The sequence below is a fragment of the Podarcis liolepis genome (genome assembly GCF_965112155.1).
Source record: "Podarcis liolepis genome assembly, chromosome: 5".
NCBI classification, from domain to species: domain Eukaryota; kingdom Metazoa; phylum Chordata; class Lepidosauria; order Squamata; family Lacertidae; genus Podarcis; species Podarcis liolepis.
The window spans coordinates 70,054,081-70,077,488 of NC_139556.1; the positions used below are offsets into that span (position 1 = coordinate 70,054,081).

The 23,408-nt window shown below is 44.7% G+C and overlaps 1 protein-coding gene across 1 annotated transcript; it reads left to right on the plus strand.

The window, feature by feature from the left end:
• Window positions 1-5,236, plus strand: MRI1 (methylthioribose-1-phosphate isomerase 1). Its single transcript, XM_083506551.1, has 6 exons — window positions 1-161; window positions 1,289-1,530; window positions 1,615-1,784; window positions 2,265-2,441; window positions 3,324-3,548; window positions 4,317-5,236. Exons 1-6 carry the CDS (start codon window positions 30-32, stop codon window positions 4,448-4,450), a joined length of 1,080 nt encoding a protein of 359 aa, XP_083362677.1. The 5' UTR covers window positions 1-29; the 3' UTR covers window positions 4,451-5,236.
• The last annotated feature ends 18,172 nt before the right edge of the window (window positions 5,237-23,408 follow it).

A 23,408-nucleotide genomic window follows, 5' to 3' on the forward strand; every position in this document is an offset into this window, starting at 1 on the left:
CCTCCCGCAGCCCAGCCTCGGAAGCAGCCATGAGTTTGGAAGCGATCCGCTACCGCAGGGGATCCCTGCAGATCCTCAACCAGCTCCTGCTGCCCCAACAGAGCCTCTACGAGGAAATCGGCAGCGTCGAGGACGGCTGGAGAGCCATCCGCGCCATGAAGGTGCTACGAGGGGGAAGGGGAAACGCCTAAGGGACCCGAGCGATGCTGCTCCCCGGCTGTGGTCTCGCACCTTTATCAGCTGCACAGCAGGCAGCGGTTCAACAGGAGAAGCTCGTGCCACGTGGAGGGGCAGTGATAGGAGAAAACAACTCCCGTTTGAGTGCCAGCCCGCAGTTTGGGCGGTAGGGCTGCGGGACTGTTTACCATTCAGATAAAGGAACCGCGACAAAGAGTGGCAGGCAGAGGATTCAGAAGTGAAGGCATATGAGCAGGATATTTTTTTCCCGTATTGTGGGGGGAGGCAAAACATTACTGGCCGAAAAGAATGGGGTTCATCTTGTGCAGAGGTGGATTTTCTTTTAAAAAGGGAGGACACTTGGTTTTCTCCTTCGTGGCCAAAACTAAAGTTTGTAATTGCTGCTCACGTGAAGAGTTCCATCTGTTTAGCAGTCGCTCATTCAGAGTTGAGGTGATGCAGCTCCTGTTCAGAAAGTCATTCCCAGGAAACTAGAGTGACAGGCAGGGTTTGTTTCTATTTATAAAGACAGGCTTGAGGAGCCTTTGACCTTCCAGATGTTGCCGAACTACAATTTCTTGGTGGGGCCGATGAGAACTACAAAATGGAGTCTTGGGGTGGATGGGAACTGTAGTTCAGCTACATCTGGAGGGCTTAAAGTTATCCATACCTGGTTTAGAACATGTGATCTCTTCTCCCCCCACTGAAGGTCTGAAGTAATGCAGGCCAACAAGAACTGACCACATACGATTCTGCTGTTCAACTTGCTAATTGCTATCCATGTTCTTTAAATTGTTTTCTCCTAAAGTTCCCATAAGAGGCCATTAAAAATCAGTTCCCTACGGCACATTCTGTGTTAGGAGTGACATAAAAAAATTATCACACATAATCTACATGCCAGTTGAACTGTGTGCAGCGTTGCCATGTGCCTTGTGGAGAAGACACGTGTGTTCAAGTGCACTTCGCACATGCTAGAAGGATCCACCTCCCAAACAAAAATGCTTTTCAGCTGCCTGTTCTGGGGCAGGCTGTAAGGGACAAATTAAAGTGAATCACAACTCCTCATTTCCTGTGTAGTATGGTGCTTACACTCCAGTTTCCTTTCCCTTAGGTGCGAGGTGCTCCAGCCATTGCCATAGTCGGCTGCCTGAGTCTGGCAGTGGAGCTGCACACCAAAGGAAATGCAGAGCAGACTGTGGGCAGCCTTGAAAAATTTGTGGCAGACTCGCTGCGCTACCTAGAGAGTGCCCGTCCTACTGCTGTCAACATGGCCCGGGCAGCTCAGGAGCTGGGCCACTTTGTTCGCCAGGAGGCCAAGCGTGAAGGGAGCACTGCGGAGAGTTTGCGAGAAAGGTGAGGGCTCAACAGCTTCCCAGTCTCCCCACACCTTTTGTTTTTAGGTGAGAACACGCAGGTCAATGTAACCTTTTGTCACAGCGTGATCAGCTGGGCGGAAGCCATGTTGGATAAAGACCTGAAAGACAACAGAAGCATCGGGGAGCATGGGGCACGCCACCTCCTGCAGCACATAGGGAAGGACAAGGTGACTGTCATCACCCACTGCAACACGGGCTCACTGGCCACTGCTGGGTATGGCACTGCACTTGGTAAGTTATAAATTGATACCTTGGGTTACAGACGCTTCAAGTTACAGACTCCGCTAACCCAGAAATAGTACCTCAGGTTAAGAACTTTACTTCAGGATGAGAACAGAAATCGTGCTCCGGTGGTGCAGCGGCAGCAGGAGGCCCCATTAGCTAAAGTGGTACCTCAGGTTAAGAACAGTTTCAGGTTAAGAACGGACCTCCGGAACAAATTAAGTTCTTAACCCGAGGTACCACTGTAGTCCGAAAGCATCACCTAAGCTCAAGTACAAAACCTCTCAAAGCATGGGGCACCTTTCTCATGAGTGGTGGTTACCTCTCCCAACCCTCTCATATTTTTCTCTGGCTCCCCACTGTCCCTCCCCTGGCAGATAAAGGAAGGAGCTAGGAATCCTAGCTGCCCTTCTGAAAAAACAAGGTTGTATATGGAGTGACAGCTGGCACCTTCTCCCTAGTGTCAATATTCATGATGTTGCTTTTTAGGTGTCATTCGCTCTCTGCATGCTATGGGTCGTCTGGAGAAGGTCTACTGCACAGAGACGAGGCCGTACAATCAGGGAGCCCGGCTGACTGCTTACGAGCTAAAGTATGAAGAGATCCCTGCATGCCTCATTACGGATAGCATGGTGGCCGCGCTCATGAAGCAGCTCGTTGGTGCAGGTGAGCGCTGGTGTGCTTCTCTCTCTCTCTCTCGTCTAGTTTGGCCCTTAGTGTTGCATTTTGGTTTAGCAAGGAAGCTTGATATGTAGCAATCAGGCTGTCTTCTGGAGGTAGTTTTGCTATTGGAACAACTGTTGGTGGCTCGAGCATCTCTTGAACACGGAGGAAGAACAGGGACAATTTAGCCAATATGGCACACTGGTTTGAGTGGGGAACCCAAGTCTGAGGACGCAGGCCCTCTCAGAGACCCAGGACATTTCCAGCTTTTGAGGCCCTTACGTCAGTGGCAGCTAGTGTTCTCTGGACTTGGCAGGGCTGCTATAAGGTCACCGGGGTGTGGCTAGTGCGGTCACAGGGGTGTGACCAAGTTGTCCTGCATTTCTACCCCGTCCTCCTTCCTTGTAAACATTCCACAGACACTTAAGCACTGCGATTTTACGATTACTTAGCACTCAACTAAATTGAGAAGTGTCTTACTGTGGTTTAGAAGCGGTGCCTGCTGTCACAGTTGCTCTCTGCTGAGAGAAAAGTTATGTGGCCTCCACCCGTTCTGATTCTATCATCTTCCTTTGCAAAGATACAGTGCACACTTAAACATTACAGTTTTATTAATTCTTGGCACTTAAAGTGTCCTACCTTGGTTCAGAAGGGCTACCTGCTGTCAGTGTCTAGTGTGGGCTCATGTCACACTGAATTCCATGGGGATTGCTTTCTCTGTCACCTGTCTTCCAAGGCTAAACATGCCACAAATTTTTAGCATGAGCACTGCTTCACCCATCCTGTAATGGGGAATTTCAAAAGGAATCAAGTGCAGCTTGCAGGTGGGCATTTTTTTTTTTAATGTGTAAGGGGCTTGTCATCCTCTCTTTTTTTTAACCCCAGCTGTCATCGTGGGAGCAGACAGGGTTGTTGCCAATGGAGACACTGCGAACAAAATTGGCACCTATCAGCTGGCTATTGCTGCAAAGTACCATGGGATCCCCTTCTATGTGGCAGCACCCAGCACCTCATGTGACCTGACTTTGGAACATGGCGGGAAGATCGTTATTGAGGAGAGGCCAAGTGAAGAAGTGACGCACATCAACGGTGTGCGGGTTGCAGCACCAGGTACCGAAGCGTGGGAAGGATGTGTGCAAAGAGATGGGTCATTCAGTGGGACATTTCCATCTTCAGTTGCAGTGCTTTTAACAGGTGGACACACCAGGCTCTGTACAGTGGTACCTCGGGTTACAGACGCTTCAGGTTACAGACTCCACTAACCCAGAAATAGTACAGCGAGTTAAGAACTTTGCTTCAGGATGAGAACAGAAATCGTGCTCCGGCGGCACAGTGGCAGCAGGAGGCCCCATTAGCTAAAGTGGTGCTTCAGGTTAAGAACAGTTTCAGGTTAAGTACGTACCTCCGGAACGAATTAAGTTCTTCACCCAAGGTACCACTGTACTCCAGTTTTTACAGTAAGCCTAAAAGAAAGTCAAGGAAAAGTGGCTCAAGTATCTCAGAATCCAACAGACAGCTACTTATCTTTGGCCAGGCATGGCCATCCTGTGACCTTCCCAATGTTAGACTACAACTCCCATCATCCCTTCTCTTTCCAGGGGCAAAAATGCATGGGCTCCTTTGGAAGGAAGAGTGGAATGCAAACATAACAAATGAATAAATCAAAATAAGCAAGCCTTTCCATCTCCCATAATGTTTTGATTTATGATTTAGGGACAAAACATCTCTGAGCTCTTGTGACAATGTGCCTTTTCTTTTGAGGTGTCTGCCTCCTATTTGCAACACTGGGATCATGAAACAGAAGCAGAGATTGGGGGCGTTGAGCTAGGACAACCTTTAGCATGCTGTTGGACCGACTGTATTCTTTCTGCTTCCTAGGCATTGACGTTTGGAACCCAGCCTTCGATGTCACCCCTCATGAGCTGATAACTGGTGGCATTATCACTGAATTTGGTGTCTTTGCTCCTGTTGAACTTAAAGCAGGACTGACACAGGCAGTGAAGAAAGTCTGAAAATGTTGAGCTGGGCTGCTTTCTGGATTTGTGGAGAAGAGTGTGACGAGGATGAGTTAGCTGGAGAGATCAGTATTTGAGCTTGGTGGGATATATTCCTAATTCAGCTCTCTGGCTTTGTATTTATACAGTTGTCGATAAATACTCGTTACCATTCCGCCAAACCAGTGGGGTCTATGCAAAGGACACTTACTTTCCTTGTGTCTTATGTTGCAGATTGGAAATCCAGATCAGAAGGGTTGTTCGTGTTTCCATCCAGTTACTGTACAGCATCTGTATTAAATAATACAGAGGATGGTGATCTGGATCCTGAGCCATTTATGGCTCTTTAGATCCTTTGCTTCTGCCTCAGCCAATAGAGATGTTCCTTTTTTACTGGAGCAGCAAAGAAGAGTTTGAGACTTCTTTCTCACTACACCCTTAGGGCACAACTTACATCCTTGCATATTCTTTAACTCCTTCGAAAGAAAGCTGTGAGGTTCCTCTTTGCACAAAAGCAAAATTAATACATGTGCAAGCTTATCTGCCGAATTGTAGCTAGCTGCTTTGGTTTTCACTCTGTATTTTGCATATTCCCTTTTTTGCTTTGCAGTGTACCATGCTAAAATAGACTTCCTTTGACACAATGTGAAATTGTATGAATTCTGCATTCTACTATTATTTGGCTAAGATTGGTGGGCACTAGGGTATCGGGGGGGGGGTCACACTGTTGATCTGCTTTTCTCAACTGGACTGTGTAGTGCTTTTAAACAGACTCATTCATTTTTCTAACAAATACAATAAAAATATTTAAGCTGAATTTTATGTTTTAAACACATGTAAAAAGCATCGTTGAAGGCTTTGTCCTGAAAGGCAGCATATAAATGCCAGGAGTGAAACAAAATAAATTGCGGGGGGGGGGGGGGAGCTTGGTGTAGGAAGAGGTAAAAGAGGGGTGAAAATCCATGTTCTGACAATACCTTCTGTAGTATGTAGTAAGAATGTAAGACTTGATTTTCTGTACCAGACTAAATTTACATCAAATCCAGCACTCTTGTCTTCAAGCTTAGCCCACCAGCTGCTCCTGGGAGGCTGGAAGCAGGGCAACAGAAGGGTAGCCATCCCCCCTTGTTTGGTTGTCTGCTAATTAGAGTGAAATTGTTGCGGAGTTCGTATAGGGAACATGAAATATTTGCTCAAAAGAGCTTTTCTATTTTGTTTCCCTTGTAGGGCACACGGTTATTATTTTATGAAATTTTTAAAGTAATACTATGCAATGTCAAAACATCATTCTCCCCTCCAAAGTTACACTAATATGAATAGGTCCGCTAAGACTTCAGATGGCCTTGTTTAATTATTTCTTCATCGTCTTAATTTAACAATTGTTCCCCTAAAGTCTCACTTGTTTAGTTCTTTGACCCAAGAAGCTGTGATTCTCTGCACAACTGTCCTGTACCCTACTGGTTTTGACTCAGGAAATCTGTACAATACCCCTGTTTCCTGTACTCCCATCTTGAGTACATTTACATGGCTGAAAAGTCACATTGATTAGCTGTTTATTGCAGAGGAGATGGCAAGCTTGAAAGAGAGTAGCTTGACTTAAGTCCTTTGGTGGATTCGTTGCCAAGTTCAGATTTGGCTGTAGGATTTTCTTGAGCTACTTTCAGCAGGACTTACTTTCATGTATGATCAATACACATGATGCAGGAGAGCTGGGAAATGCCATAAAATGGAGAGTTTTGTAACATTTCTACTAAGTTCCTAAAAAGCTATCTAATAGCAGTTCCAGCTGCTAGCTCTTCTTACTCAAAAGATTTTCCATGAATTTTAGAGAAGGCTCTTCAGTAAACCTCAATTTTGATGAATATGATATGAACAGCATAAATAAATTTAGGAAGTTCTTTACTAGGATAGGTTTCCCCAGCCACTCTGGGGAAGTGGCTTTAAAAGATTAAAAATACATTAAAACAGTCATTAATAATAATATTAATCTGGTGGGAGGGCGTTCCGCAGGGCGGGCGCCACTACCGAGAAGGCCCTCTGCCTGGTTCCCTGTAACTTGGCTTCTTGCAGTGAGGGAACTGCCAGAAGGCCCTCGGCGCTGGACCTCAGCATCCGGGTAAAACGATGGGGGTGGAGACGCTCCTTCAGATATACTGGACTGAGGCGGTTTAGGGCTGTAAAGGTCAGCAGCAACACTTTGAATTGTGCTCAGAAACGTACTGGGAGCCAGTGTAGGTCTAAGCTAAGGAAATAATCCTCTGCACGAGAAGATGGAATGAAGTGCACCGTATGAGTTAACCCATCGTAAAGTCACACCAGGTCCAAATTCTGCGCAGAAGTGAGGCTGCTCCATCTGAAGCCTGGCAAAGGAAAAACACATCTTTAAAACAGTGTTCTGTGTAAGGTCATGTAAGCTAGTTCAATGGTTGCCCCTTCCATGCCAGTTTTGGGAGACTTACAGCACCCTTAGCTACTCCAGCATATTATACTCTGGCTGAGTTGGGATTGGGGATTTACCACCAGCTGAGCCAGAGATCCGGGGCATCCTAAGCTCATCCTGGAGGATCTTGCCATAGCGTTGCCTCCTAAGAGTGGTCCAGATCTCACCTCTGCCATGCCAGATTGCTTTATTCAAGCTGCCATCTCTCAGCTTTAGCACCAATTCCACCGTGGGCATAATAAAACTTTTGAAAGGCAATTGTAGAAACCACTGTGATAGTGTATAGGAAATGCTACTAACATTTAACATATGCTATGAAAATGCTGAGTCGTCTTAGCAGAAATCCAGCAATCTTGCAGCTGTTAAAACCACAGAAGCTGTGCCAGAAAGAGATATGCAAACTTCAGATAGAAAAGAAGGATTTCTGCATGGTTGTCAGCCCTATTTTAGGGCCAGATTAGACATGATGCATCTTATGCAATTGGCAATGAATTTTTAAAATTGCAGACACGATGGGGCTCAGTTTGGGTAGAGACCCTGACATGATGGTGGTGGGGATTTAATTATTTCAACCCCTCCTGCAGTCCTTTTGAGGTGGGTGCCTGCTATCTGCAGTGAGAAAAAAAGTTTCCACTGGAGCTCTGCCCTCAATGCAAATGGCAGGGATTGGACCCCAATCCAGTTCAGGAGCTTGGAGGGAGCAAGGGGTTAATTCCCCCAACTCTTCATGCCAGCACCATGATCTTTATAAGGACCCAAGCAATTAACGTTTCAAAAAGCCATTCGTATGATTGTTAATTTCTGTGAATGTCATTGCATCTAGTTTGGCCCCGAGTCTTTTCCTATCATCTGGGCATAAACCATTCATTTAAAATGTTTAACTTGGCCAGGCAGGGCTTTATGATACATAAGGGATTTCAAATTCATAACAAAACGAAGGAGGAAAATAGAGGTCAAAGGAATCTCCGTTTATCGTACAGGGGGAAATTGCCTCCGGTAGGTTAAGTTGGCTTGATTGACCATCATTTGCAGCAACTGCAGATCTGACCTTACGCTTTAAAATTTGTTTCATCAGTTAAATGAACTGGATTTGAAGCTTTACCAGTGTGTGTTATGACTGTTACACAGCTAGTGATCAAATTTGCAATAGCAGCCTGATCTGCACAGCTAAGTTGCATTCGACTGAGTCTAATGATTTTTGTTTCACCAACTCACAGATGGGCTCTTGATGCACTGTGTTCATGAAAAGTCCTAATGTGAAAATTTGCTTTAAGGTCAGGGTAATTTAAATAGTCTGTCAAGAGAAGCTTTTAGAAAACCCAGTGTGTGACTATAATCCACAAGATTTCTCATAAGGCATGCCTTATATTAAGCATTGATTTTGGCACCGTTCCTTCAAGGGGAAAACAGCTCTGTCAGCAGTGTGGGGTAATAGTAGGTGTTTTAAAAATAATTTCTTTCTCCAGAAGTTGTAATGCCTATTTAATGGTCTTGTTGGAAAGGGTAAAACCAGTGATTGTTTCTTAAAAAAAATAAATCAAAAAACACCTGGCATTTCAACTGTATTGTGGGTCAAACAATTAGCAATCACCCAGCAATCGCAGAATATATTCATTACACAGTGCAGATGTTGGTATAACCACCAGAGACTTTGCCAAGACCAGGTTAACCAATAATTTACTCACTACAATGAGTGATTGCACAGCCTATGTACAGGCTATTGCTCTTGTTTTGTTGCATGCAAGGTGCCATATGTACAGCTTCCAGTTCACAAGTAAATACTTAAAATAATAATAATAGTATTTTATTCCCACTGTTGCTTGCAGATCTCAATTTTTTTCTTTTCAACAGAAAAACACCACATGGGTTGTTTTGACTGCTGATCCACATGCAAAAATTAGTGGGAGGGGTTAGGCTTTACCCTGGAGCGATTTCAAACAAGGAGACTGCAGAAGTGACCAAGAAACCCCCTGGTGAGTCGGGGTTTTGCTTGTGGGCAACGATTCATGCCGCTTGGGGTGAGAGCTTTGGTGAGTTGGAGCATGAGGGTGGAAGGTGTTGCTCAAAAGCCGAAGATCAAGAGTCTGATAGTGCAGAGTGGAGCCTCCTTCACGTGAGAGAGACAGAGGGAGGTTGTGGGCTACCCCAGGTGAGAGAGGGAGTGTGGGAGCTCTTGCTAAGGCCATTTGCTTCAGTTGGTTAAAGTCCGCCCTTTCCCCCTTCCCATGTATTTGGTTATATTGTTGAACAGATTCTTGGGCTGGGGTATTGTTCACGAGGGGTTGAGAGAGCTGTTGCTGTTATTGATATTATTGTTGTATCTTTAGTTTTAGATCTTATGATTTACGTGGAAATTGTTTCCATTTGGTTGTGTACTTTTTGATGTGTTTTATTTATTGTTTATGACTTCTGTTATCTTTGTAATTATGTAAATCTTGTCATGTTGTAAACCACCTTGAGCAATAGTTTCAACTATGGAAAGGCGGCATACAGATAAAATGATGATGACGATGAATTAGAAATTCTACTTTTTGTCCCTGCTGCAGTATAGGCTTGTTTTACATTGGAATTGTGATTTTTAAAAAAATGTTATTTATTCTCCTTTTTTAATGGATTTTAATTTTATTTCACTATTCCCTGCTTTAGGATTAAATGTTTGGAAAGTTTGTGTGAGGAGTTTCCATTTGTTTCAATTCTATTGCAGTTTTAGCTTTCTGTGTGTTTTAAATTATGACTGTAATTTTTTTTAGTGATCATTTTATTGTTTTATATTTTCTGTAAACCGCTTTGAGGGGTTTCCCCCCCCCCTGCAATCAAGCTGTATATGAATTTAATGAAATGAATGAATAAATAAAATACTCAATGAAGATCAGGCTATCAATACTTATAAATAAATAAAAACAATGAAAGTCTCATCTCCAGAATTTACTGCTTGTTGATGGTCATGAAAATGATTATAGGAGCAGGTGGACTCTGACAAACGGTACTGTGTTCACATGTAAACCTGGACACAATGGGAACTGGGGGCATGGACAATGAATATCCTAAACTCTTGGCAGTCTTTTGTGTGTGGTTAGATTTAGCTGCCATCATAAGTACACATATTACACTTATTAGGGTGTAAGTACACTTATCATCACAGGGTTTGGGCTGGGTGTTCATCAGTATGCAGATGATACCTAGCTCTACCTCTCTTTTAAATCAGAACCAGTGAAGGCAGTGAAGGTCCTGGGTGAGTGCCTGGAGACGGTTGGAGGATCGATGGTGGCTAACAGATTGAGGCTGAATCCTGACAAAACAGAAGTAATGTTTTGTGGGGACAGGGGGTGGGCGGGGGTAGGGGACTCCCTGGTCCTGAATGAGGTAACTGCCCCTGAAGGAGCAGGTGCACAGCCTGGGAGTCATTTTGGACTCACAGCTGTCCGTGGAGGCTCAGGTCAATTCTGTGTCCAGGGCAGCTGTCTACCAGCCCCATCTGGTATGCAGGCTGAGACCCTACCTGCCTGCAGACTGTCTCTCCAGAGTGGTGCATGCTCTAGTTATCTCCTGCTTGGACTACTGCAATGCGCTCTATGTGGGGGTACCTTTGAAGGTGACCCAAAAACTACAGCCAATCCAGAATGTGGCAGATAGACTGGTGACGGAGTGGCTGCCGAGACCATATAACACCGGTCTTGAAAGACCTACATTGGCTCCCAGTACATTTCTGAGCACAATTCACAGTGCTGGTGCTGACCTTTAAAGCCCTAAACGGCCTTGGTCCTGTAAAGCTGAAGGAGTGTCTCCACCCCCGTTCTTCAGCCCAGACACAAGTCCAGCTCCGAGGGCCTTCTGGAGGTTCCATTGCTGCAAGAAGTGAGGTTACAGGGAACCAGGCAGAGTGCCTTCTCGGTAGTGGTGCCTGCCCTGTGGAACGCCCTCCCATTAGATGTCAAGGAAATAAACAACTATCCTACTTTTAAAAGACATCTGAAGGCAGCCCTGTTTAGGGAAGTTTTTAATGTTTAATGCTGTATTGTGTTTTTAATATTCGATTGGGAGACGCCCAGAGTGGCTGGGGAAACCCAGCCAGATTTGTGGGGTATAAATGATAAATTATTATTATTATCAGCCCCAGCCATCATGGCCTGTAGCGCAAGAACCTCAGCAGACCCACAACCATGGGTTCCCCATCCTTGAATTAAGGATTCAATGCCCTCTTATTATAGCCTTGGTCTTCAGTCTTTTATTTGTAATGTTCTGCCTGCTTTGATATATAACCACTGTGGATCAATTTAGTGGTGGACAGAATTTGTACACCCAAACCTTAACCCCTGTAGTCACTTGTATTGGTCCAAATACTTTTGCATTTATCTACCATAGATTTGTCGAGCATTTCTGAAAACATTTAAAGACTCAGTGAGTGGTGTGTTTCTGTGCACACAAACAGAGTAAATTTAAATGTCTGTCCCCTGCACTGTGATTAAGCACCACAGTATTTCAATGTAGCCTCCTTAATTTCTGATACAGTTTGGGGCCACAAATGCCATATGCATTTGTGTTATCAAGGTAGCATTTTAGAGCTACAGGACCTGTTTCATATGATTTGCCCACACACTAAAAGTACATATACTCTGCCACTAGGTGGCATATAGACTCTGTAAACTGTTCTAAAATGATCTCATCAGGAAACTTTCTTTTACTGGATTCACTTTTAAGTCATTCAGATTAGTTCAGTAAGTCCACTTACACTATTCATGTTTCTCGTCATTTTACTTGCTCTGTAAAAGCCTTCTTTAAACATAAAGAAATGGAGTTTTAATACTGTATGGGCAGAATTCAATTCACTTCTTTTCTTTTTAAAAGAAACTTCATCAGTGACTACATACACTGTTAATGGATGTATTTTGATATAGTTAAAGTAGAATTAATACTTCCTAAGCCTCATCTTTCAGAAACTTTCACACACCCTTGCTCATATGTGTGATACCAAACAACATTGCATCCTGCCCCATGTCCAGATGTCAATGTAGAAACGACTCTTCAACAAAGCTGAGAGATGAATTCATGTATTGCATTCCACAATCAAAATACAAAGTTGGAAAAATGTATGTCACATTCCTAATGAGAACAAGAACTAGCCACATAACTTTACTTTCAGCACCTTAACCAGCAGGAGAGATGAAGCTCTGCAAACTGCATCCCAAGCTTCTGCCACCATAAAGCTTGTATCCAGCATAACTCTGCCCACACTACATGATGTCCATTTCCTCTCCTTCCCCTAAAAAAGGTAAGGGTAAAAGAACCCTGACAGTTAAGTCCAGTTGCAGACGACTCTGGGGTTGCCACACTCATCTCGCTTTACAGGCCGTGGCAGCCAGCGTTTGTCCGCAGACAGTTTTTCTTGGTCATGTGGCCAGCATGACTAAGCCACTTCTGGTGCAACAGAACACCGAAACCAGAGCAGTGCACAGAAGTGCCATTTACCTCCCCGCCAGAGCGGTACCTATTTATCTACTTGGCACTGGTGTGCTTTCGAACTGCTAGGTTGGCAGGAGCTGGAACCGAGCAACGGGAGCTCACCCCGCTGTGGGGATTCGGACCACCGACATTCTGATCAGCAAGCCTAAGAGGTTGAGTGGTTTAGACCACAGTGCCACCCGCATCCCTCCTCCTTCCCCTACACCCCCAATCTATCTGGAGCTGATTTTAAAGCATGGAGGGGAAGGGGAAGGAAGAGGCGGTTCCATTGCACACATGTCTGTTGCATTAGTGGAGGTGGGAGGTTGGACAAAGCCTTAAGTCTTTTATATATTTATAAAGATACTGTCTTCATTAAAAAAAAATAGATATTTCCCCGAGAATCCCGGGACCTTAGCAAGACTCCATACATGGCATATTGTGATTGACATCTGGGTGGTCCCATCTACTTGTCAAAGTTGGTCTACAGGAGAGTTGGGGACATATGGATTTGGCCTACCTGCCAGCCAGATGCATCTCTCTCTCCCCCCCCCCATTGTACACCCTTAAATGGGAGCCTCTGAAAAGGGTGAAAAGTCAGTTTGAATCTGAAGGAATAATTCCTAGTTGAATGTTCTTTTATGTAAGCTACATTTGACATATAATATTCCCCCAAAGTAAGGCTTGTTAACCCAAACTACGGTACTTTGAGACATTTGAGTATTAGCTTGGTTCAATAATTTCCTGTGCAACTTCCAGACTCTTGTCTGTTATAGCACCCTTGAATTAGCTGACCTTTGCATTTACTGGCATTTATTGTGCAGATGACAACTTCCCTGTGTGCTCGTTTTAGCAGGGATTTTTAGCCAGTGAATATTTCTCACACCCTTTAGAATTTAGCATTTCTTCAACAACAACAATAATAATAAAAGTGCAGCTATTATATTATATTATACAATAATAAAAGTGCAACTAGTTTTTCTTTACTTTAAGATAGTTTGTCGCCCTCATCTCATGGGCAGCAAAGGAGTATGCTGAATTATCTTGTCTTCATTTGTTCTAAATAGAACCTGATTAATAAGAGGGGCGAATTTCAAATAATTAAAGAAAAAAACATTCTCTGCGCATGAGATGTACCTGCAATCAGTGCTTAGAGGTTAACTACAGTCTATACTGTAATCAAAAATGGAAGGAGCCTGAGTTCATAAAATTGTTCTTCCAGTTTGAATGGCAAAAATTTCTATCCTTTATCCATCAAGTTCCAAACAGAACAGAATAAACAGAAGTCCTTGTCACAGGCAGAAACCTGATTTTGTGTGTGTGTCTGTGTGTTACTTGAGGGGGACAAGAGATGCAGGCAGATTTATGGGGGAAAGACAAAATCAGGAAGAAATGTGATTGCAGCCATTACAAACCCTGGGAGGTAAACACATTGTGTGTGTGTGTGTTTCTATCCCCTTTGAGCTTCCAACTTGTGGAATGTGACTGTCTGAACCAGAGAGCTTTTTTTTCAATCCATGGAAGCTCCTGACACATTTTGGAGCACTGGAAAAATCAGGTTTCCAAAATGCACAGGTACAAAGCAGCATAGAAAACTGCCTTATACCAAGACCTTATCTCAACTGCCTTAACCCAACAGCCCATCTAGTTCAGTATTACCTACACTGACTGGTTTTCTCCAGGTTTTCAGGCAGGAGTCTGTCCCAACCCAATGTGGAGATACCAGGGGTTGAAACTGGAGACCCTTTGCATGCAAGACGGATGCTCTTCCCCTAAGCTCCATGGGCACAAGAGGCTCCCCACTGCAGAGAGTCACCTTCCACAAGCCGAAAGGTGATAAAAACATCCCTAGAGAGTGCAGTGAGCATACTTGCCCCCACTGCTTCCCTTCACACGTTTATTTCCCAGCAGTTGTAACACCTACATAAGGGTTACAAGAAGCAGCAGATGTTGGAGCAGCAGCAGCAGGAGGAGGAGGAGGAGGAGCATTACAGAAGCCAGAAACAGAAGGGAATAAAGACAAAACAATCAGCTGTACTCAGATCAGTTAAAAACAAACAAACACAACAGTGCTGGAGAAAAGGCACAGTGACAAGATCTCGGTAGCGGCAATTTCACTGGTGAAGATGGGTGACGGCCATATTTGAGAAGACGAAATAGAGACCTACATGGGTGGTGGATGTGACTTCAGAGGTTCCTGAAACAAAGAACAGGAGAGTCTGAAGAAAGGAAGATGGAACTCTGGAGGGGAAGGGCAATAAGCTATAAATGCATGGCTGGGGGTGGGTGGGGAAGAAGAAGAAGAAGAAGAAGAAGAAGAAGAAGAAGAAGAAGAAGAAGAAGAAGAAGAAGAGGAGGAGGAGGAGGAGGAGGAGGAGTTTGGATTTGATATCCCGCTTTATCACTACCCGAAGGAGTCTCAAAGCGGCTAACATTCTCCTTTCCCTTCCTCCCCCACAACAAACACTCTGTGAAGTGAGTGGGGCTGAGAGACTTCAGAGAAGTGTGACTGGCCCAAGGTCACCCAGCAGCGGCATGTGAAGGAGTGGAGACGCGAACCCGGTTCCCCAGATTACGAGTCCACCGCTCTTAACCACTACACCGCACTGGCTCTCGTATGGAATAGTATGGAATAACAGTACACTTGGGAAGGGGAAGGAAGGAAGGAAGGAAGGAAGGAAGGAAGGAAGGAAGGAAAGAAGGAAGGAAAGAAGGAAGGAAAAAGGCCTGTGTGACTGGCCCATAAGGTTTTATGCACATCCTAGTCTTCCTTGGGACTCACATTTAGGGATTTATAATAGCGTATATTATCTGTATGCAAATCAGTGGAGAGACCTATACCCCACAAGGCTCTTCTGCAGAAAACTGGTATGTTGTTTGGCGACTTCTGATTTGCTAACATTTTAACTAAATATTCATGTTTTCCATAGATTCAGTTCAGCCATCAGGAAAAGCAAATTGCAAATGCTTTTAGAGAACCCATTAGTGACAAACAGCAATCTGTGTTTTTAAGGAAGGGAAGCTGTTATTTTAGAGAGCGGAGGCTGTCTGTGCCATTTTTATCCTCTAACAGCAGAAATTCATTTTCCAGGTGTGTTTGCTGAATATTTTACCAGCATTTGCTTCTCAAAGAGGTCAGGGAACTTACAGGAGTAAAATGGCTTGCCATTTATTTTATTGTGTATTTTAAAAAAAACGACATGTAAGTTAAATGCCTGGATATCTTGGACTAGTAATGAAAGAAATATTTTGCTGTGACTCATTAGTGGTTACTAGCTCCAGTGGCTATGCCTCTGAACACAACTTGCTAAGAATTACAAGTGGGAAGAATGCTGCTGTACTCCTGCTTGTGGACTTACCCTAGACATCTGGTTGTGAGAGTAGGATGCTGAACTAGATTGGCTTTAAGCCTGATCAAGCAAACTACTCTTACATGCTTATCAAGCAGAGTGTCTGTCACCCAGTGAAAGCCACCTGTCAGGAATATCCTTGAAGAGATCAAAGATGACCCTGAGGTTTGAGAAGCAAAGGTGATGTTGTTGACCCACAACAGGAGCAGCGAACTCACAAAGGCGAATGTTTTCACTTCCAAAATGAGCAACTTTATGCTCTTAGCATTTATGCCAACCTAACTTACTTCAATAGCAGGTGATCATGAGTTCGGATCTCAGTTTAAGGACAGGGTTACATAAATGAACAAATGAATGAACAGTGGACCAAATTAATTATATAGACCTTTGGTCAATGAAGGCAAAAATGAGAGGTGAATTGAAACAAGGCCAGCGGAAGATGAGGACCAAAGTCCACAAGACAGCAGTGTAAGCAGAAGCCACCAAATATATATGCAAAAGCAGTAGTCACCAATCTGATGCCCCCCAGATGCTTAGGGCTACAACCCCCATCAACCCCAGGGCTGTAACTGATTTTGATTACAATTCTCATCAACTCCCATCAGCATAGCCATGCTTGCTGGGGCTGATAGGAGATGTAGGCCAAAATAGCTGGAAGGATGAACAGCTGGACTGATCAGCCAACAGACTCTTTTTATGTTCATCTTTCCATCTAGTCCATGAGGTTGGCAAAGGCTGTCCTAAATCTTACAGTGTTTCCAATTATAAGCAAAGGGCTGGCTATGCGAACAAAAGCTGGTTATAGTTGTTAAAGACTGACATGGGGTTTTGTGCAAGCAACCAAGAAATGGCATGGGGTGTTTTTTTTTGGGGGGGGGGGGGAAACCACTGATCCTGGCTGTGTTGTTGTCATACTAACTGATCAACTGGATACAACTAAAGTTTATCAGGCTTCTAGGCACCAAAGTCTTTCTTAAGTCCAGCCAAGGAAGTTGTATTTCCTGACACAAGGGAAAAAAGCATGCTACCAAGTACTTTTCCTCCTGTGGCCATGCGCTGGAGAGACATGTTTAATGTATTATCCAGATAGGCGAAATGAATACTGCATTGAAAGCCCTAGAGAGGAAATCCTATATCAGAGAGGCCCTCTAGTCACATTTTATTGCCGGATAATCTTTATCCCCATTGCTTCTCCAGGGAAAATAATATATACCTGGGAAGAGAAGCTTAGTTTACTTATTACAGTTCCCTTCTCTGAGTATTACACTTGCTAAGAAAAACAGATGGAAGAGTCTTGAGGAAAAACAGCGGGGGGTAAGTATTAATGCTGAGTTGAGGTGTGCAAAAGAGGATTAACGATTTAAATTGTGAAACTCGCTAAGGCAGGGGAACAAAAAAGATGGAAACGCGTTACAGAAGAGCAATTAAGGAAGACGGATAGATCAAATAGCCCTTGGCTGTAAAAACTGAAGACATTTTACACTGAATTGCTATCCTAGGTCGAAAGAAGCACCCCAAAGGCAATAGTATGGGATTAAACTGGTAAAGACCCTGTTTAACCTTCATGTCTCATTTTCATTTCCTCCAGTCAAAAATAGGGCTTCTGAGAACAGCATGCTTGACAGAGTTTACCCTAGTTGTTCATAAAGTCTTTAATGGGCAATTTTAGGTTGGACTAGGAGTATAAAGTATAACAAAATGGAAATGGCTAAATAAACAACAGAAAGCCTCATCCTGGGGTTGAAGAACTTTTTCTCCACTGAAGGCCACATTCCCTCAGGGCCAAAGTCACCCCACAGTCTTATTTTCTCTCTAAAGGACATCAACAAGTCACAATATTTCTCTCTCTCAAATCCACACCTTTCATTTAAAACACATGGCTTTCTTCAAAAAATCCTAGGTATTGTGGTTTATGCTTTAAAGGTAAAGGGACCCCTGACCATTGGGTCCAGTCGTGGCCGACTCTGGGGTTGCAGCTCTCATCTCGCTTTATTGGCCGGCGTACAGCTTCCGGGTCATGTGGCCAGCATGACTAAGCCACTTCTGGAGAACCAGAGCAGCCCACGGAAACGCTGGTTACATTCCCGCCGGAGCAGTACCTATTTATCTACTTGCACTTTGACGTGCTTTCAAACTGCTAGGTTGGCAGGAGCAGGGACTGAGCAACGGGAGCTCACCCCGTCACGGGGATTCGAACCACCAACCTTCGGATTGGCAAGTCCTAGGCTCTGTGGTTTAACCCACAGCGCCACCCATGTCCCTTGGTTTATGCTTTACAGAGCTGCAATTCCTAGCACCCTACAGTTCCTGGTGTTCTTTGGAGAGACCATGTACTTTAAGTGTATGACATGTCTACAGTCCACGAGTGTGGACTGCTAATGGTCCTAGGTCTTCCTCTTTTTGTCACAGCCACCTCACGCCATCCACCCATACACACTCCTCCAGCCATTCACAAGCAAATACATCTACAGAAAGAGAGAGAGAGAGAGCGCCTCAGAACATTAGTGGTATAAAAAGTTGCAGGATTTCAATGGGACATTACATGACATGGACTGATTAGAAGTGAAGCAAGGTGATGACCCCCAAATTCTTACAGGCACAAGTAGTATTGAAAGTGGGGTCACATATGACCGCCCCAGTAGCATCATAGGCACAACTTATCATGGGCGCACAATAGAAAAGGACGTCTGGAAGGGGCCTAATTGGAAATTGTTAGCCACAGTGCTGTTTCACACATTAAATGAAGGCAAAGTCAGGTTTACTACCACAGCTGCCGTCACCTCTCTGGCACATGTAAGTATATGCTACACTCAACCCTGCCATGTGGGAATCCCTTGCGGACAAGCATAGTGCCTGGAGACAGACAGTCGGGTCGTGAAGCAATCCATTGCAATGACCAGAGGAAGAATGACCGCTGGGAGGAGTGCAGAAACAAGAAATGCCATGGTACATCTGCAGCAGCACGACCGGATGCCTTCATCTGCCCCAGCTGCAACCAAACATGCCTCCCCTGCTTCAGTCTCTACGGCCACAGCAAGCGCTGCAACCTTCTAACAGTTTGACTTCACCCCCAAAGGTGTCTCCTGAGATGGACGGACGCCAACAACTCCACACAGGTGGGTTTTTTGCATGGAATCCCATTTACGCTTTTTAAGTAAACACATATTCTATTTTATGTGTAAAAGGTACCCCTGCCCGTCAGGGCCAGTTGTGACCGACTCTAGGGTTGCGCGCTCATCTCGCTCAAGAGGCCGGGAGCCGGCGCTATCTGAAGACACTTCTGGGTCACGTGGATTTTATGTGTACACCTTTAAAAAGGTGATTTTATGGGTACACCTTTAAAATTTGATACTTCAAGCAACTTAGCTGTTGGCTGGATTGATTAGGCATCACAACTCTGCCCTTCCACCTCTACTTTTCGCCTTCACTTCCAAACTCTGCAATATTTCTTTCCAGATGAATTACTGCCGTCTTAAACTGAATTTGGTGGAGACAGAGCCTTTCATCTTCCTTCTTCTTTCTTTGCCCTTCCTCCCCAGTTACATCCACTAATTCCATTATTTTCCTCAACTTTCAAGCGTACCACATAAAAATTTACATAAAACTCTTCTCTAATCAGAGGCGTAGCTAGGGGGGCCTGCAGCGTGCCTGAACCACACATCTCTCCTGGGACTAACACAGTGGCTCGGGTGCCTGCAGGCTCCACACTGCCCGAAACAGAAGTGTGGGGCGTGCATCTGTCTGCCGCTTCCCCCTCAGCCGCCCTACAACTGAAGGGGAGGAGGCGGAGGCGGAGGCGGACTCCGTGGAGGCTCTGTGCAGTATGTCCTGCCCTGGCTCGGCCCCCCCTGTGGGCAAATTGCTCCACCCTCATGGGCGGCTCGGCCCACCACTGGGCGCAGGGCGTGCACCACCCCAGGTGCCCAAGCGTCTAGCTACACTGCTGTCTCTAATCCAGGTCAATGTAACTGTGATGGCCTGGGACTCAGGCTCAGACTCGGAACCAAAGGAGTCTCAGTCTGCACCAAATCCTTTGCCTCAGGCACCATCTGAACCAAGTCTAGGGCCTGATCCTGAAGAGTCCCAGTCTGCACAGTTTCCCCTGCAACAAACACCAGCTGGGCTGAGTCAAGGGCCTGAGCCAGCCCTGGCTCCAGATGCGGGGATTGCCTCATTGCCTTCAGCTGGGCCATCACTTACAGCTGCTCCACTACCGGTTGGGGAGGCTGAGGTGGCCCCTGGGTCTAGTAACCCACCGACGTCTCCCGAGCTGCAGAGACTAAGGTCTGAGAGAAGGAGAGACCTGAGTACTCGCAGGAGGAGTGCTCGCCTTCAGGCGAAACAGGGAGGTGAGTCGCCAGGGGATCAGGACCGGCCGTTACCCCGACAAAGATAAAAGTCTGTTGGACCCCGCCCCAGGTTGCAGGAGCAACATTTTTGTATGCCAGATCCTGCCTGAGATCCTGTAGCTGTCCTTGCCTGGTTTCCTGCCTCATGTCCTGCCTTGACCCTGTCAGACTGACTCCTAGCACAGCCTTTGGATTCTGGACTGGACCTAGACCACGGTTCTTGGGTTACCCCCGGGCCCAGCACAGCAGCCTTCTACTGATTGTTTTTAGCATCTCCAGAATACATCCATTCCTTTTAAAATCTATTGCTTAAACTTTCATTCATGACTATACTTTCCTCTTATCCAGAATGGCTGCTATGGTCATATCTATAGTCTGAGCATGTTTATCACAAATCCTCTTCCCACATTGCAATGGAAAGTGTGTTTCAGGGAGGCAAACAGCTTTGGTTGTTTCTGTTGTCCCAATTTATTTTATTTTATTTCCCCCTGTGGAACCACTGCTTTTCCAGTTAGCTGTTGATAGCACAGCTTCCATGCCTGTGCACGTTCAGCATAACCTATGAAAAAGCCCGCAAAAGCTGCTTTGTACTAAGCCAGACTGTTGGTCCATATAGGCCAGTATTCTGACTGGGCGTGGCTTTGCAAGCTATCAGTGTACTTTGTTGTTTATAACTGGATATTCCTGGGATTGAATTTGGGATTTTTCGCAAGCAAGATGTTATTTCACAGTTGGCATTATTTTGTGACATCACAGGGCCCTATTGCTTTTCTGATTATTCCACCATCTTCCCTCTCATGTATTAGTTTCTTGGTGTAATCAGTCACAGTGCAACACAAGATCTAATTATAGCAAGTAGGAAGTGGGGGAAATAATTGACAAAATTTTTGCAGCTCTCAAAATGCATGTCTGGTTAATTTTCCTTTAATCTCATTTTCACAAAATGATTCTACCTCATCTTCCAGTCTTCAGATCTGCATAACAAGTGCAATCAAGAAGACCAAAATTAATAACCATCCCCACCGCTACCCGTGCAATCACTCACAAATTAAATGTGAAAAGAGCCTCTTCTGCTGTGTATGTGTGGGAGCAGAGAGGAAGGAAAAGGACCCAACCCTGCATTAAAAACGTAAGTGCATCTGTTGTCCTATTAATCTCTCTGCATTACAGCTAAATGTGAACTTGCCAATTAGAGCAGAAACAAATATTGTAATTAAATTGCTTCCTGTCTCCGTGTGTATTAGAGCAGTCTTTCTCAAACTTTTTGAACTGGGGCCCTCTTAAAAACTTTCCCAACTCCCTTGCCCCTGCCACCCAGATCCCAACCATGTGAAAAAGATACAGACATCATCCTGGCATGTAGTTGTGTGGTGCATAGAACCTGTGGCTGTAGGTAAAGATCTGTGAAACATGACATGAGAGGAAGAAGAAGTTCTCTCTGGTTATTCTCCTGAAACCATTCTGAAGGATATCTTGTAAAAAGAAAGCAGTCTCCACCACAAATCCACACCCAACTAGTGATGCAGAAGTGTAATTTTTCACATTCTAGAAGAGTTCATGCTCATCCTCAACATGCTGCTTTCAATCTGGATTGAGTCTAGATCCTATTGTCCACATTGGTGGGTGTGCTTACTTGAATAAATGTACACACTGCAGGGTGATGCAGAATCAATTTGCAACAAGCTTTTGTTTTTGGAATGAAACCAATTTCTCAAGATGCACTTTTCAGGGTTCGGGGCAAAAAATATATATACAATAGATCTAGATTTATGTGTGGATTGTGTAGAGGGAAAAGCAAGTACCCAGTCTCCATTGAAACTAGAATAAAATGTTGGGTGTATGCTGCCCAATGTGAATTGATGGGGGTTGTCTGCCAGAAGTAATTCAATCCATACAAAATCTTGACAGCTGGGAAGGAAGGCATCCACTGCTGTTCTCTCTGTAGAACTTTGCACTTTGGAGAACATGGATTGCCAGTATTTTGGGACCCATGCACACATTTGCAAACCTAAGCTGGAATCCAACATGGCAGCCTGCTTTCACTCACTTGATGTAGCCTCGCCACTCGCCTGTGGTTGCTGACCCAGGGGTTGAAGACTATTTATATAGACATTGTTCTCCATGCCACAGCCCCAGTCCATATGTTATTCCTGCTATGAAATATAGGTCCCCCTGCCTCTCAAATTTCTATAAGGCTTCACACAGCCAAGCTCCCAGAGCAATTAACAATAAGAAGAAAAATGGTTCCAGTATAACAGCAAACTTGTGTTTAGAGCCCCCAGGAGAACAAGAGCTGGATAAAAATGTGGCAAGATGGATGTCCCATTAGAGGCAATAGCTATAGACTGCAGCTGGGGAGGATCAGGGTAGAAAGTGGACTTCATTGAGTTGTATGTGGGTCATGTTATGTACCGAAGTTCTCACCCTGGGCCAGCAGAGGAATACTGTAGATAGTTTTCACTCAGGTCCGCATATGCAAATAAGGAATTGAAAGTGACGTTCATTGATTGGATAGTTACAGAAAGTTGTTACTGTTGCTTTGTAGTTGAGCTCTATATAAGCAGGTTGGCTGAACCCTTCAGTTCAGTTCTGTTCTGGCCTGTAAATAAACAAGAGCTGTTTGAAGAATCGCTGTGTTGTCTGATATTTTCACCAACAACTTAACAGGTCATCTCCTGCATACACCATGCAAGGCAATGGATCAGATACAGTGGTACCTCAGGTTAAGAACTTAATTCGTTCTGGAGGTCCGTCCTTAACCTGAAACTGTTCTTAACCTGAGGTACCACTTTAGCTTATGGGGCCTCCCCCTGCCGCCATGCGATTTCTGTTCTCATCCTGAAGCAAAGTTCTTAACCGAGGTACTATTTCTGGGTTAGCCGAGTCTGTAATCTGAAGCGTCTGTAACCCAAGGTACCACTGTAAATGATAAGTGAAATGATAAATTCACTATGTATCTATGCCACTGGGCAGAGGTTTATTCTTTACACAAATTGCCAGCATGGGGTTCTGATTTGGGTTGGGGCCTTAACATGGCATGAGTGCATGTATATAAGAGACTTTAACTCCCGTGCCACCCTGAGTGAGCCTCCTGCACCTGTAATTTGCATTGGTAAAAACTTTCCATCTGCTTAAATGGGAGCAAATGTTTGCAATACATCTTGGGGTCCTCCAGCGCTGATTAGCATACAGCAGAAGACAAAGTGTTAAAAGTCCATCGTGCTATAGTCCTGATCAGGACTGCTGCCCTCCATGCTGGCAATTTTCTAACCAAACGTGCCCTTAAGGGCACAGATACGTAGATACCATATTGTGTAGTTTGACCCCCTCATTCACATAATATTGCACTATCAAGGTGTTAAGAGGCTCTGAGGTAATGCTCTCTGATTTATTGGTCA